This window comes from Ranitomeya variabilis, chromosome 7 (assembly GCF_051348905.1).
Source record: "Ranitomeya variabilis isolate aRanVar5 chromosome 7, aRanVar5.hap1, whole genome shotgun sequence".
In the NCBI taxonomy this organism is placed as follows: domain Eukaryota; kingdom Metazoa; phylum Chordata; class Amphibia; order Anura; family Dendrobatidae; genus Ranitomeya; species Ranitomeya variabilis.
Genome location: NC_135238.1, coordinates 182,614,642 through 182,630,826, shown reverse-complemented (window position 1 = coordinate 182,630,826; position 16,185 = coordinate 182,614,642). Strand labels below are relative to the sequence as shown.

Below are 16,185 nucleotides of genomic sequence, written 5' to 3'. Positions count from 1 at the left end.
ATCAGTGATAGCTAATGATAAAGTGATCGCAGAGAAAATTGTCTGTTTGCCATTAATGTGCTGGATCAGATTTTCATCCATTTTTAATCTGTAAGTCCGTTGTTTTTTTGCTTTTTCCTCCATTGTGGCATTTTATTTTCTTGTATTTTTTTTTCACAGACCATGACCGCGTATCGCCAATGCAGGATCCTGTTAGACATGAATCCTCAACCCCAACTACCTTGCTCCCTATTAAAACCATACCCTTTTACCTACCCAATGAATTGACACAAAGACATAAATTTCTTTTGGATAATTTGGCCACAGCGGCCATTTTATTAACAAACAAATACATTAATAACAAATGTAAACATTGTAAATATAAAAACCTCGAGGGGAGGGTTCTTGGAGCAAAAAATCTGGCTCATAATAGGCCGAAAGCCTACCACAAAATTTAACCGAAAAACACGTATTTACCCTCAGCCGTAACCACCAGCTCGAGGGCACCATGTAACCCGTTTCGGGCAAACCAACCCCAAAGCTCCCGAGGTAAACACCCCGTCCAGAGCCTGTAACAAAAGCCAGATCAACCCTCTAAGCATCATCACCAACTCCAAGAACCCCACCCCCCGCCAATCCGCCACTGTGACGATAATAACAAAAAATTCGTTCACCTGATAAATAGAACATAAAAAATTGCAAACAAAATTAAAATAACAAAACACGAAGACCCCCACCAAAATTATGTTCCCTCGGATTGCCACCAAACGAAGGGAGGGTGGGAGGGACTCAACTTTGGCTGTCTCTAACTGACTGACCCCCTTTCCCGCACTTTTCCCAGGTCCCCCCCTCCCAATCCCATAGAATTCCCTGCCCCATTTGCTATCCACCAATCCTGAGCCTCCCATTCTAACTTTTTAAAAGAAAATTACTACCCTGCTCACCATGGCAACGCAGTCATGTGGGGGCTTCCTTTTAGCTGCGCCCCATACAGTCCCCCCTCTTGACCGCGTATCGCCAATGCAGGATCCTGTTAGACATGAATCCTCAACCCCAACTTCCTTGCTCCCTATTAAAACCATACCCTTTTACCTACCCAATGAATTGACACAAAGACATAAATTTCTTTTGGATAATTTGGCCACAGCGGCCATTTTATTAACAAACAAATACATTAATAACAAATGTAAACATTGTAAATATAAAAACCTCGAGGGGAGGGTTCTTGGAGCAAAAAATCTGGCTCATAATAGGCCGAAAGCCTACCACAAAATTTAACCGAAAAACACGTATTTACCCTCAGCCGTAACCACCAGCTCGAGGGCACCATGTAACCCGTTTCGGGCAAACCAACCCCAAAGCTCCCGAGGTAAACACCCCGTCCAGAGCCTGTAACAAAAGCCAGATCAACCCTCTAAGCATCATCACCAACTCCAAGAACCCTACCCCCCGCCACACACGAACAGCCCTGACCACCTCAGGCTCGTGAGTGCCCCACCATCGCCAAAGCTCTTTCTACACCTTCCTGCAGACCGAGCGCCCATAAATCCATACCTATCTCGTTAAGGTGCACTCCATCATCTCACCAGAAATTCCCAACCCCGGCCTCCAGCTCAAAGTGTCTAATGGCAATACCACCGTTCCGCGACACAAAACTCGCCACCGACCTGTTCAATTTCACCCTGGCCCTGTTAATCCCTTTTTGGGAACGGGCCTCCCGCCACGTCCGGCGTGGCACAATGTCCGACCACACCGTCAGAATACCAGGGAAAGAAACCCACAGTCTCAGAAAATCGAAACGGATATCCCGAATCAATTCCCTCACTGGTTTTGCCCCCAAATCGTTACCTCCCAAGTGAACCACCAAGATGTCCGGGGGGCGATCCAGGCGTGTGGCACGGGAGAATTCCGACAAAAAACTACGCCACAACATACCACGACGACCCATCCAACGAATAACCACTGCCTCCCGACCAAAACCCAGTTGCCTACCATTCAACCTAGCGTCAGCCCGGAGGGCACCCCAGTAAACGAAAGAGTGTCCAACAATCCAAGCCAAGGAGGGGGGCCGACCTGTAAAACATAACCACAATTAACAAAAAACACCAAAAACACACCTCAACTTGCCGAATCAATGTCGCACATAAGACAGGTAACGATTAGAACTCCACCTGCCTATCTTCTTAATCACCTCCAGCCCCAGGCCCAAACCATCGGCCTCGGACGCAGCCCCAATCCGAAAAGAGTGCGAACCGAAATTTTCCGGATTAACACCCAAATATTCCAAGCCTCTCTTCAAAATAGCTACAAACTGGAAACGTGACAGAAAATCCCCTCCTTGGTGTTGTAACAAAGGACCAGACCTGACCAGGCACAAATTCCAATAAGCCTCCAAACAGTGTTGCGGGCACATACCGCTACCATCCACCCTTCCTAAAACTACCTTCTTTCCCCTGCCCAGCTGGTCCGTCTTCGATTGCCGTATCCAGAAAGCAATACCACCATCCCAAAAACCCATATCTTCCGCCAAAAGACCACCTGACCTGTCCCTGCTCGGGGAAACCAATTCCCCCAAACGCAAGGCACCAAAAAACGCTAAAGAAAAAGCCAAACGAAACAGTACCACCTCAAACTGAGAAGAACAAATGAAAACCAAGGCCTCGCCTAACCTCTGCAACGTTCCAAAAGAAATGGGCCTACGCTTATCAAAAGTTACATTACCCTTACGAAAACCCTTCAACGCCTGCCGTATCACAAAGTCTTTCGTAACGTCCCTTAACCCTTGAAGCTGAAAACCGAAAACCAAACCTGCAATGAACTTATTCAACCTAGACACAGACCAACCCCATTCCACCACCTTACCTATCAGGGCCAATAACGCCATTGTCCTATCGCCATCAGACTCAGTCGGGCCACATTGAGCCAACCAACCTTCCCACATAGCCCAGGATGCCGTGTAATCCAACCAAGTCCTATTTGACACTGAAGCTTGAATCAGTCGGCCTCCCGTTCCATAACAACCTGCCACAGCTGCAAAGGACATGCCGCTCCTGTCGCCTCCGAATCTGGAGCCAATTCCCGGAAACGGTCCCACTGCAAACGAGACAACGCGTCAGCTATGTTGTTCTGAACGCCTGGCACGTGCACCGCCGAAATCCATGCATTCAACTCCAAGCATTTTAACACCAACTCCCTGACAAGCCTGATCACTGGGAGGGAAGAAGAAGATAAGCTGTTAATCACAGACACCACGCTTGAGTTATCGCAATGAAAACGGACGCGCCGGTCTCTAAAATTGTCGCCCCAAATAAACACCGACACCACAATTGGAAACAGTTCTAACAACGTCAAATTCTTGGTAAGCCCCCTCTTTTTCCAATCTTCAGGCCACACACCCATACTCCATTTTCCTCCACAATAGGCACCATAACCAACTCCACCTGCTGCGTCCGTGTAGATCTCACAGTCAAATGCATTGACATCTTCCCACTGAATAAGCGACCTGCCGTTATAGCTAACCAAAAAACGTTGCCAAACAAGAAGGTCATCCTTATGCTCTCTACCCAAACGAATAAAATGGTGGGCTGACCGAACACCAGCAGTCGCCCTGGACAGTCTGCGGCAAAAAATCCTGCCCATCGGCATAATACGGCAAGCAAAATTCAGGCGGCCCAGCAACGACTGCAACTCCTTCAAGGTAGCCTTCCGCATTTTACTGATCCTGTCCACTTCTTGCTTAAGCAACAGCAATTTATCGTCAGGCAACCTACATTCCATTTTTTCGGAATCAATGAGAATCCCGAGAAAACTCAAAACCTTGCAGGGGCCCTCCGTTTTATCCTGCGCCAAAGGAACACCGAACTGTCCGGCCACCCATTCCATGGTGGCAAGTAGATGACCACACACCGCGGAATCCGGTGGACCAACAAACAAAAAATCATCCAAGTAGTGGATGACAGAAGGAACGGCTGAAACGTCTCTCACTACCCATTCCAAAAAGGTACTGAAAGTCTCAAACAATGCACACGAAATCGAGCATCCCATGGGCAAACACCTATCCAAGTAAAAACCCCCTTCCCAACAACAACCTAACAAAGGAATGCTCTGTGGGTGCACCGGCAGAAGCCGAAAGGCCGACTCAATGTCTGTTTTTGCCAACAAGGCCCCGGGCCCGTACCTGCGCACCCACTTTACCGCCGCATCAAAAGAGGTGTAAACAACAGAACACAACTCGTCCGCAATCCCGTCATTAACCGACGCACCCTTGGGATAAGACAGGTGCTGAATCAGCCGGAACTTATTCGGCTCCTTCTTAGGCACCACCCTAAGCGGGGAAACAATTACGTCAGCCATAGGCAGCGAACTAAACGGCCCCGCCATTCTTCCCAATTCAACCTCTTTTGCCAGCTTAGCCGAAACAATCTCCGAATGCAAACTAGCCGATCTCAAGTTTTTCGTAGAAAAAGGGACAACATGCGTCGGGTGAGGGATCTTAAACCCCTCAAGAAAACCTTCTCTAATAACCTCTGCCTTGAGAGAATCCGGGTATCTATTTAGATAGGGGGCCATCTTTTGAAGCCTCACCGGAGTCTCCCCCTTGACCGCCACCCACGGATGGCTTGCCCCGTGATTTCTTAAAACATTTAGCGGCCCCATGTGAGGCCCCGCTACAGTGGGAGCACACATGTTTAAACTTACAGGTTGCGCCAAACTTACACTGGCCGTCGTTAAACTGCCAGCATGTCCCCGTCTTTTCCTTAGCCTGTGACCCCTGACCTCCTCCACCTTGTCCTGACTGCTGACCGCTACCCCCTCCGCCCCCTTGAAAGGACTGCCCGTAACGCACCGGTGCCATAACCTTCAACCACAATCCAATGTCCTTTTGATCCCATCTTATCTCGGGCCTCACCGCCTTGCGCTGCCTGAACTGTTCATCGTATCGCAGCCAAGCCTGGCCCCCATAGGTACGATGCGCTTCACCAATAGACTCCAAATAACAGAAAAGGCCCGAGCAATTCTCTGGGGCTTTCTCCCCTATCATGCTCGCCAGAATGTTAAATGCCTGCTGCCAGTTAACAAATGTCTGAGGAATAAGGCGCCAACGCCTCTTTTCCTCCTCCTCCTTTTTACTATCATCTTTCTTTCCTTTATCCAAATTAAATTTTTCTAAAGGAAGGAGAGAGAAAATCTCGACGTATTCGTCTTTCCAAATCTTTTCCTTCACCTCCTTCTTCAAATGGGCCCCCAGCGGGCCCTCAAAGCACACAAAAACCTCACCTTTTGCCCTATCATCTAACTTGACGGTATCGCCCCTCCCCGTTTCGGTTTGTACCGACACCGACACACCGGCCGCTGAGGACAGCGGCCCGCTAACGGAACTTGCAATCTCGCTCGGACCCCCAACTCCACAACCGGCAACCGACACCCAAGCCCCAGCGGGCGACGCTCGGGCACTATCCGCAACCCCGCCATCCAATCTTCTCAAGATCTGTGACATACCCGCCAAAAGTTCTCTAATACCCGGAACCTCACCACCACCCAAACTCCGCTCAACAGACCCCGAAACACCCGCCACCGGAAAAGGACTGGACATATACTCACGGGGCTGCGCAGGTGCTGTGTCCCCACCAGCCGTGCCTCCTGAAGCCTGCCGATCGCTTTCGTCACGATGCTCGCTCCCTGAGTCGTCGCTGTTGCTCCTCTGCCCCAGGCCCGCGCCCCTGGCCTCCACGTCACCAGGGGGGACCGAGACTGGCGAAGGCGACCGCTCCCTCGACCTCCTGCTGGACCTGGATCTGGCAGCTTGCATAAGTCCCCTGGGTGCCGCAGCCGGACCATCCGCTCTGTGCGCCGCTCCTGCGCTGCCTCGACCACGTGCTCCTTGCCGCGGTGATGCCACTGGCCTGGCCGCCATCCTGCTGCGCCGTCCTGTCCCAGAGCCAGGTGCACCGTGCGGCAGAGGTCTAGGTGCACCCGCCGCAGTACTTCCCGGGTCCCGGCTCCTGTCAGCTGCTGCCGCTGCTGCGCTCCTACCGCGCACCGTCCCTGGAGTCACCGCCGCTGGAGCAGCTCCCCGGCGGGTCTGGAGTGCAGATGTCGGCGCTGCAGCGCTCCCGCGCCCCCTGCCAGGCCGAACCGGAAGTGCGGCCATAACATCCGGTGAAGCGCCGGCGTCCTGCCGCGCCTGCCCAGCTCCCGCAGCGCCTCGTCGTCTCGCGCCGGCAGGGCCGCCGAGTGGATTCCTGCCGGAGGGGGGGGCGGGCGGTGTGGCTGCGCCGCGTCCCCCAGCCCCCGCAGGGTCCCGTGAGGGGCTCCGCGGCCTGCGCCTGCCGCGCGGTGTGGTATCCGGGGACAGCCTCTCGGGCGGCCTCGACCTCCTGGAACTCCGGCCCCGGCTCCCGCTGTCCTGGCTGTCACTGCCTCCTAGCAGCCCAGTGAGCTGCTCTTCAAGCCATCCGGCCCTCCTGGATCTTGCCTCCCTGCGAAGCCGAGCGACCAAGCTGTCCACCGCGGCCATGGTGAGTAACGCTGCGGCAGCTGGTCCACTCACTTTGGCTGTCTCTAACTGACTGACCCCCTTTCCCGCACTTTTCCCAGGTCCCCCCCTCCCAATCCCATAGAATTCCCCGCCCCATTTGCTATCCACCAATCCTGAGCCTCCCATTCTAACTTTTTAAAAGAAAATTACTACCCTGCTCCCCATGGCAACGCAGTCATGTGGGGGCTTCCTTTTAGCTGCGCCCCATACAGCCCCCCCTCTATAGACTTGCATCAGAGAATTTGATCCATGATTCAGATCAAAAGTGGCCATATCTCAGTTTGGTTTTTTGCAGGCACTGCAAAAAAGCAAAACATACATGTAAACAGCCCCATAGACTATAATAGGTACATGATCTGTGAGAAACACTGAGAACATGTATGAAAAAAACCAGACGTCTGAGACCTAAGGGCGCAGTCAGACGACCATATAAATTGGACTGTGATTGGACCACAATGCAAAGACTGTCCAGCGGCTCTACCGACCTGAGCATGATGGCTGTACAGGAAAACATGAAGCGGTCACGCTCAGGTCGGGAGAGCCGCCGGCCAGTCTGTGAATTGTGGTCCGATCACAGTCCAATTTATTCGGTCATCTGATTGTGTCCTAAGAGTACAAGTATTGACTGGTAGAACAGTAACACCAAATCCTTCATTTAAAGGAATTGTCTCATCTATAGTGGCCAAAAGTGCTTGTAAAAACAATTTACTTCTTACTTTAAAATCCTCTCCGTTTGCAATAATGGAAGGAGTTTTAATTCTATAGTTTACTGCTCATTGTTTAGGTTACCAGCCACTTCTGCAGCTTGTCAGAAGTGTCCAGTTTCCCAGACAAGCAGCATGCACATCTGCCTCTGCAGGCCATCTGGACCTTAGGAGCGCACCACTGTCCCCTGTCCCCTTACCCCATTGCAAGCGAAAAATCGGGAGGCAGGGGAGATGGGTGCTACCAAAGATACATGATGAGAGATTCCTCCAGGAAATCCTTAAAGGGATTAACAGAGGAACAACAATGAAAAGATGCCCCAGAATAATTATTACATGGGGGTACTATAGTGTAACACACAGGACTGGTGCTCTTTAAGCCGCCCCTAGACAGCTGTCAGGTGCACGCACTGAATAGACCTTTGGCCACCAGATGTTTAGTTTGGGCCAGTGACTGGCCTTCCAATCTGAACCCACGGGGCTTCTACCTTTGTGACATTCTCCATGGTGACTTCTGCGATCTTGTTCAGAACCGGAGGACACAGAGTATTACAGTAACTAATAACCAGCGCCAGAAACGGTGCGTTCCTCCAGGTGACCTGGTGCAGCAGGCGCTGGCAGGTGAGCAGGATGTCGTCTATCAGCATATTCTGCAGCCACTGCCCGTTCATCACGTACGTCAGCTCATTCAACAGATGATCAGTGTCGTCCATATTCTTCACTCTCTCCAGTCCGTATCGGCTCACTTTATGGAGGAGTTTCTCATACATCCCGGATTTATTCTGCCTGGACAGCTGGGCGGGCTGTAACCACCGGATGACGCTGTTCGCGATGCTATTCAGGTCGCTGAGGTCACACTGGGGAATGACGTCGTCAATCTTTCTAAGGACGGCTTCATCCACTCTAGTAAGGGTCAGCAGCGACAGTGACCTGGTCATCATAACCACCATAGATGGGACATGAGACGTCTTCATAAAGCTACGGGAAGGGACATTTCAGGCACCAAAAACAAGTCACCATCTCAGAATCAAATCATTTATACATGTGACAAAGGGAACAAAAAGAAGCCACCAAAACCCTCAAAACACATTAATGTGGGCTTTATTTTTGTGGTTTCCCCAGGCAAAAGATAAAATAAAAGGTCCATAGAACAAAAATGTCACGTATTTATTAAAAACAAACAAAAAAAAAAAAAACACACTTTGTGATGAGTGTCACTCCAAAATTACTAATTAAAATAAGCCTTATAAAATAGTCCTTATACAACCCATATGTTTGTAGTAATAAACTATTATTGTTGAGCATATTTATGTTAAAATCCGGGTGTCCGTTGTTGGCACGGCCAAGATATTTTTTTGCCTCCTGTGTTGATTGACAGCGCTCGCTTGGGGAAAGCACACAATGTAGCAGCAGGAGCCAGCGCACGCGCTCACAGATCTCTCTCCTCTCTGCTGCGGCCATACGATTTTCCTCCCTCTTCTTTCTTTAACGCTTCTTGCTCGCCACACTTCTGCATCTTTCCGTGGAGCGAGCAGCCACAGCAGAGGAGAGAGGTCAGTGAGCGCGGTCGGTGAGCGCGCACAGGCCTCTGCAGTTACACTGTGCGCATGCACGCTGGAGGACTCCCCAATGTCACCTTGACCAGTAGCGGACATACCATTGGTGCAACCAGTGCAGCCGCACAGGGGCCCGAGAGGTCCGGGGGCCACTGCTTTCCCCAAACCAGGTGGCATTGTGCATTATAAGGAGCTCTCCGGCTGCAGATGGTCCATATATTGTTCTTGCACAGGGGCCTCTGCTGTCTGTGTCCGCTCCTGGCCCTCACGGTATACCAGTCATATGTTTGTATTCTTATTAGTGACCTTGTCTTACCCACATGGTAAACCCAGCGCCATTCTAATAGGGCCGTCCACATGTCCCTTTAACCCGATTACTCGCCACACATGCATGGAAATTGCACTTACGCAGTTAGACGTTTTTGTAGATCCGCAAACAGTTGATAGTTTTGGCAGGGCAGGCAAACCACGGCATCTGTGAGCTTACATAGATACAGGCGATGGTAATGATCCAGATTGTCCTGGATGGCGGAGCAGATCCTGAACAGAGAGAAAAACGAAAAGATCACACATCATCAAGCAACATAACGAGACTCCATCCACAGCCGTGCCACGTCCTCATCCAGAAGGGACGCTCCCACACAGTGTGCCGTGTGTGGCAGAACAAATTTCACCCGGACCACAAGCCCCACTGACGTACATATGGGTTTTTGTAACTTTGATGGCAAAAACGACACAACACACTGCGCCAGTGTCATCAATAAGTTAGGAAACGGCCGACAGAGTCTCTAATAAGTGGTGGACGCTCCTTGCTCCACTGTAAAGATGCTTCAAGAATGTGCACCATATAAAATGGTTCATAGGTTTGTAAAGGCCCCATATACCGTGAGGGTCGGCCAAGCGTTCATCTGGCCATCAGCTCGCTCTCACTCTATTCCCCCCATGGACATGAATGCTCAGTAGGGTGGCTCATGCATTGAGGAGTGGAGAAATCCACCATCGGACTCATCGGTCTGTACATCAAAGGGATCAGGCAAAAAAAAAAATAAAACCTCTCAGTACTTATTTGCTAGGAGGAGAATACTAAGAGCCTGAAATGGCTGATTACAGGGAACAACAGCTTGCATCCATCTGAACAGTAAATGGAAATATGGCAGGATTCAGACATCCATATATTATGATCCAGGTATGGACCGAATTGGCCGAGGATCTCCTGGCCTCACACATGTATAGTTGGGTCAGCAGACCCTCGCTGGGGTGCAGCCCGTACCCGGACCGTGATAATATGGACAATATCAGATTGGACAGGAAGGATCCAGCTCCAAACCATTCACGGCTTAGAGAATCCACTTACTTCTGAATGAGGATTGGGTTCTTGCACTCAGCCTCCGCCATGGTCTCCAGCACGTACACCAGACTGATGTGATGGATCTTACCTGCCAGTATGACAAGGTCGTCTTCAAGCCTGGAGGGAACAAAGGAGCTCAAACCTTTACAAATCCAACATTTGGCACTTGTTTCCAGTACTGAATTCCTAGATTAGACTACAAAATAATCAGGAGCTTCCTCTAATTAGGGAATACGAGTTCTATTTGAGTATTATCATTGCATTATGGGATTTTTTCTGTTGGTTCAGGGCTGATACGTAGTATCCCTTTAAGGGGCCGATACATCACATCCCTTTAAGGGGCCCACTCACCTATTTCTTATCTCTTGAGAAGCCATCGGAAATAAGGCACAAAATATTTTTCCGAAATGATCCGCATTATTCCATAGGTTTGATATTTCGAGCAGAGAAAATTTTGCCATCACCTGAAACTCGTACTGCTTGAAAGCCATTTGCCGGTAGAGGCCGCTGACGATGCACATGGTGTCCGTGCTCATTTTATTCTTGTCCCGCACAAAAATCTGATTGCATTTATCCAAGAGGGGCTGGTAGTCATACTTCATAAGGCACAGAAACTGGACGACCCGGCGCACGCTGTGCACATCTATGTAGTTATCCCCCTCCATTAAGGATTCTGCCTTGCTGATCAGTCGGTGCTGCAACCGCTTAGAGGTGCCTGGGAATGTCTTCATCATAAGACTGGACAGGTATCTGGAAAAGGATTAAAAAGGATCATGAATGTGATCTATAGCACATATGAAGTGTGTGATATAGAGAGTGGCTTGCAAAATGAGTTAACTGAGAGTCCATCAGTGAGCTTATCCTGACACCCTACGCAGAAAGCAGCCAATCAGAGGTGTGGGCCGGGTTATACAGAGCTCAGTATTTAGAGCACTGCAAGATCTGCAGCAGAGAAAACAGGAACTTTATCAAAACTACAGCAAGCAGCCCAGTAAGTGACACATCGCTGGAATCAGAGTCTCTGCCCCTCCATCATACTGCACTCAGATGGGTCAAAATCAGACATAACCCACATTTTTTCCCGCAGAGTCCGATAAAAAGATTAAATAAATTTTGGACATGTGCACAGCCCTATTGAATATCATAGTTACGAGCGCTACAAGTGAAAACTACACATAGCACTCATCTGAGAAAATACGTCTTATGCACGAGCCCAAATAGCAAGTTAATCAAACTAATCTCCCTGCTCTAAGTATCAGCAGAGAGGTAACGCGGGATCGGCATTGGCTTCAGCAGGGAAGTTATACTTATTTTGTTATTTTACAGCATTTCCAGATTTGGCTTTTTTTAAAAAAAAAAAAAAAAAAAAAAAACAGTTAAGCACGTTAATTTTTTTCCCTTTTCAGCATTCTAGAATTTTTTTTTCATTGTTTTCATTCGCGTGTCACCACAGGTCAATATGGTCTTATTTTTGTAGACAAGTACTATTTTGCCTTACGCATTTATTAGTAATATTTTTAACATCAGACAGTAAATGGAAGTCTTAGGGTATGTGTCCACGGTCAGGTTTGCTTCAGGCTTTGGTCAGGATTTTATGCAGGTAAAATCCTGACCAAAAATGCACCTGAGGTCACTGGCAGGTCACCTGCGGTGTTCCTGCGTGTTTTGCTCATAGTAGCAACATGCTGCGTTCTGAAAAAACGCTCCGCATGTGCGTTTTCGCAGGAAAAACGCATGCGTTTTTTAATGCACAGTGGAGACGGGATTTCATTAAATCCCCTCCACTATGCTGGAACATCTGGACGCTGCGTTTTTGATGCTGCGGCTCAGCGCTGCGTCAAAAACGCAGCGTTTCCTGAACGTGGATACATACCCTTACATTTAAAAAATGATGTTTTATTTTTGTTATTTTTTTTTTTTTATTAGTTAGTGTGTGGGGTGATGACATTGAAGGATAGTTGCACCAGTCTCTGCCTATAGAAATCCATGGGTGAAAAAGAAATTAAAACAAATATACATATGCAAGATTCAGTAGAAAAATAACAACAAGGCTGGAATTTGGGGGCGTGTCCTATTAGAACACCAGAGGCAGAGCTGACGGAGCCAAGATGGCTGCTCCCATGAGCTGTATTTACCACGACTTTGGCGGAACTAAAATGACTGTTTAACAGTCCTATTGCTTCCAAAGGTAATTTATTGTATATTTAGTTATATGTGCTATCTCTCCGCTGTAAAATAACTTGATATGTTTGACAGTGATGCGTCCACTTTAAGGGGTCAATGGGGACCACTCCTCGTTAGCTTCTTAAAGGAAACCTGTCAGGTCACTCAGGACTCGCAAACTGCTGACATGATGATTTACTTGCCATAATCCAGCAATAAAATCATGCCCTTCCTGTAGCATAAAGTTATGCATATCCTCCACATTTGTATTGCCCTCATTCACTATCCGGATAGTTCTATGAAAACAACACCTCTGGTCAGAGATAACTCACATCCTGAGGAGGAGTTTTCCCCTTTGGAGTCGACCCATCACCAAACATATCAGGTTATACTACAATAGGGAAGTAGTAGATATAAGTAAATAGGAATAAATTACCTTTGGAAACATAAGGACTGTGAAGACAATTATTTCAGCTCTGAGAGAGCCACTGTGACCTGACAGGATCCCTTTAAATCACTTCCAGTAGTCTTAGATACTGGTGACCGCTTACCAGAGGCGTAGCTAGGGTTTTGGTCCAGGGGGGGCGAAGCTTCTGAGTGGGCCCCTAACCAGGTAACCTTAAGTACAACTTGATGACGCCCCCTAATAGGGGAGGAGAACCTCAGCAAACTGCGCTGTTACTGAAGATAATCTCTATATAACGACCAAGATGGATATTACCGCCATATGGTCAGTGGTAGATACCAGTCCTACAGAACATATAAGAGATCACAGCACAGTTACAGATAATGACTTACCGTTGACATTCTTTATGATGGAATCGTCACTTTTCCCGTCTTTTCCATCTGGCCCAGACCGACATGACAACTTCTTCCAGCAACAACTCGTCTGCAGAAAAAAAAACAAGGACACGTTTCACTTCTTATATTCCAGCCATCACCATCTATTCCCAACCTGCACAAACCCCTCATCCTGCTGCTACCCCAATACTGAGCACCTGCTGCCATAATTGTCCCTATTACTGCACCTGATACCCCAATACTGAGCCGCTGCTGCCGTATGTGTCCCTATTACTGCACCTGATACCCCAATACTGAGCCGCTGCTGGTGTATATGTCCATATTACTGCACCTGATACCCCAATACTGAGCCGCTGCTGCCGTATGTGTCCCTATTACTGCCCCTGATACCCCAATACTGAGCCGCTGCTGCCGTATGTGTCCCTATTACTGCCCCAGATACCTCAATACTGAGCCGCTGCTGCCATATGTGTCCCTATTACTGCACCTGCTGTGTGGTTCTCTGTACCCTCTAAATTCTAAAGCACCCCTCTACAATATAGTAATGACGAGTGCAAGTGCCCTAGAAAACAGAGCCCACATTTTGCCCCCTAGAAAGTAACAATGCCCTCTGTGTGCCCCTTGGATAGTCACAGTAACCTGAGTTATCCTATTACAATAAGTGCCCACTTTACATTTAATAATGTCCCGAGTCTCCCCCCCCCCTATACACAGTATAATGCCCCCTAACTGTATAGGACCACCCACACATTATACTGACCCCTTAGTAGCCTTCAAACTGTTTGATGGCTCCAACTCTGTAATCCCCACACTGTATGATGGCCCCATAGATAACCTCCATATAGTATAATGTGCCAGATAGTCCTCAATATAGCACAAGGCAGCACCCCTATAGGCAGACCCTGTAGTTTACAGCAGCACCCCCCATAGGCAGACTCTGTAGTATAAGGCAGCCCCCCCCCATAGGCAGATCCTGTAGATAAGGCAGCACTCCCCCCCATAGGCAGATCCTGTAGATAAGGCAGCACTCCCCCCCCCCATAGGCAGATACTGAAGATAAGGCAGCACTCCCCCCCATAGGAAGATACTGTAGATAAGGCAGCACTCCCCCCTATAGGCAGATACTGAAGATAAGGCAGCACTCCCCCCCCTATAGGCAGATACTGAAGATAAGGCAGCACTCCCCCCCCCCTATAGGCAGATACTGAAGATAAGGCAGCACTCCCCCCCCATAGGCAGATCCTGTAGATAAGGCAGCACTCCCCCCCATAGGAAGATACTGTAGATAAGGCAGCACTCCCCCCCTATAGGCAGATACTGAAGATAAGGCAGCACTCCCCCCCCCTATAGGCAGATACTGAAGATAAGGCAGCACTCCCCCCCCCTATAGGCAGATACTGAAGATAAGGCAGCACTCCCCCCCCCCTATAGGCAGATACTGAAGATAAGGCAGCACTCCCCCCCCCATAGGCAGATACTGAAGATAAGGCAGCACTCCCCCCCTATAGGCAGATACTGAAGATAAGGCAGCACTCCCCCCCCTATAGGCAGATACTGAAGATAAGGCAGCACTCCCCCCCCTATAGGCAGATACTGAAGATAAGGCAGCACTCCCCCCCCTATAGGCAGATACTGAAGATAAGGCAGCACTCCCCCCCCCCCTATAGGCAGATACTGAAGATAAGGCAGCACTCCCCCCTCTATAGGCAGATACTGAAGATAAGGCACCACCCCCCCCCCTATAGGCAGATACTGAAGATAAGGCAGCACTCCCCCCCCTATAGGCAGATACTGAAGATAAGGCAGCACTCCCCCCCCTATAGGCAGATACTGAAGATAAGGCAGCACTCCCCCCCCCCTATAGGCAGATACTGAAGATAAGGCAGCACTCCCCCCCCCCTATAGGCAGATACTGAAGATAAGGCAGCACCCCCCCCCCTATAGGCAGATACTGAAGATAAGGCAGCACTCCCCCCTCTATAGGCAGATACTGAAGATAAGGCAGCACCCCCCCCCCTATAGGCAGATACTGAAGATAAGGCAGCACTCCCCCCCCTATAGGCAGATACTGAAGATAAGGCAGCACTCCCCCCCCCCCCCATAGGCAGATACTGAAGATAAGGCAGCACTCCCCCCCTATAGGCAGATACTGAAGATAAGGCAGCACTCCCCCCCCTATAGGCAGATACTGAAGATAAGGCAGCCCCCATAAAAACACAGTAAATACTCACCTCTCTAACTCCTTGTTCCAGCGGCGCTCCCTGCTCCCGCTCATCTGACAGCGGGCGCTGGGTGGTGACGTCATCGCGCCCGCTGTCAGACAGTGTGGGGGATGATGGGAAGAGCGCAGCGCTCCTTCCCTCATCACTGCGGTGAGCTGTATCGGCCTCCGATACAGCTCACCATGCGATGACGGGCGGGGGGCCCACTGCTGGCACCGGGCCCCCCCCCCGCCTGCTCAGGGGCCCCATAGCGGCAGAGCAGGGGATCGATTCTCCCTGCTCTGCCGCAGAATGTAACTGCATCGGCGCGCTGCGCACGCCGATGCAGTTACAGTAGCGTAGCTCCCGGTGGGCCCCCTCAGAGTGCGGGGCCCGGGGCGATGGCCCCCTCTGCCCCCCTGGTAGCTACGCTACTGCCGCTTACCTAATATTTTGTATGTTCTCCAGGCCCGTGTTCAGGGCATTGGCTACCTTTCCCATTAACGGACTGCTGCCCAGATCTAGTTTCTCCAAACAAACTGAGAATTTCGACAACGTCTCCGGTTCAAACCTGAAACTGGTAAAAACATACAATCAATCATATAAATACAAAATAACAAACAATGCGCCATACAGTTATATAGGATAAAATCCAAAAGATTTCTTTATAAAAAAGTAATTTATTGATCTAACTTTTTAGGTTTCGTTTTTCCAGTCCGCAGTTGCAAAAGTGCAGGACTCCACTGTCCTGGCTGTGCATCTTGTCTCATGTTTACGATGCTACAATGAAATGCTATGACGTGTATACTAGTGGGAGAAGAGGGATACAATGCGGAAAACCTTTGGGCAACACACAGCATGACGAACCTCAAGAGCCAAAGAGCTAATGCTGGGC

At 49.5% G+C, this 16,185-nt stretch overlaps 1 protein-coding gene across 1 annotated transcript in view; it reads right to left on the bottom strand.

Moving 5' to 3' along the window:
• LOC143786275 (FAST kinase domain-containing protein 1, mitochondrial-like) overlaps positions 1-16,060 on the bottom strand; it is a 32,826-nt gene extending 16,766 nt beyond the window's left edge. Inside the window, exons 1-6 of the mRNA XM_077275552.1 lie at positions 15,984-16,060; positions 15,736-15,867; positions 10,477-10,875; positions 10,132-10,242; positions 9,186-9,317; positions 7,710-8,199 (exon numbers count right to left, since the gene is read on the bottom strand). Of these exons, the coding sequence (XP_077131667.1) occupies positions 7,710-8,199; positions 9,186-9,317; positions 10,132-10,242; positions 10,477-10,875; positions 15,736-15,867; positions 15,984-16,060 (1,341 nt within the window). The remainder of the gene's footprint in view (positions 1-7,709; positions 8,200-9,185; positions 9,318-10,131; positions 10,243-10,476; positions 10,876-15,735; positions 15,868-15,983) is intronic.
• Between the last annotated feature and the right edge of the window lie 125 nt (positions 16,061-16,185).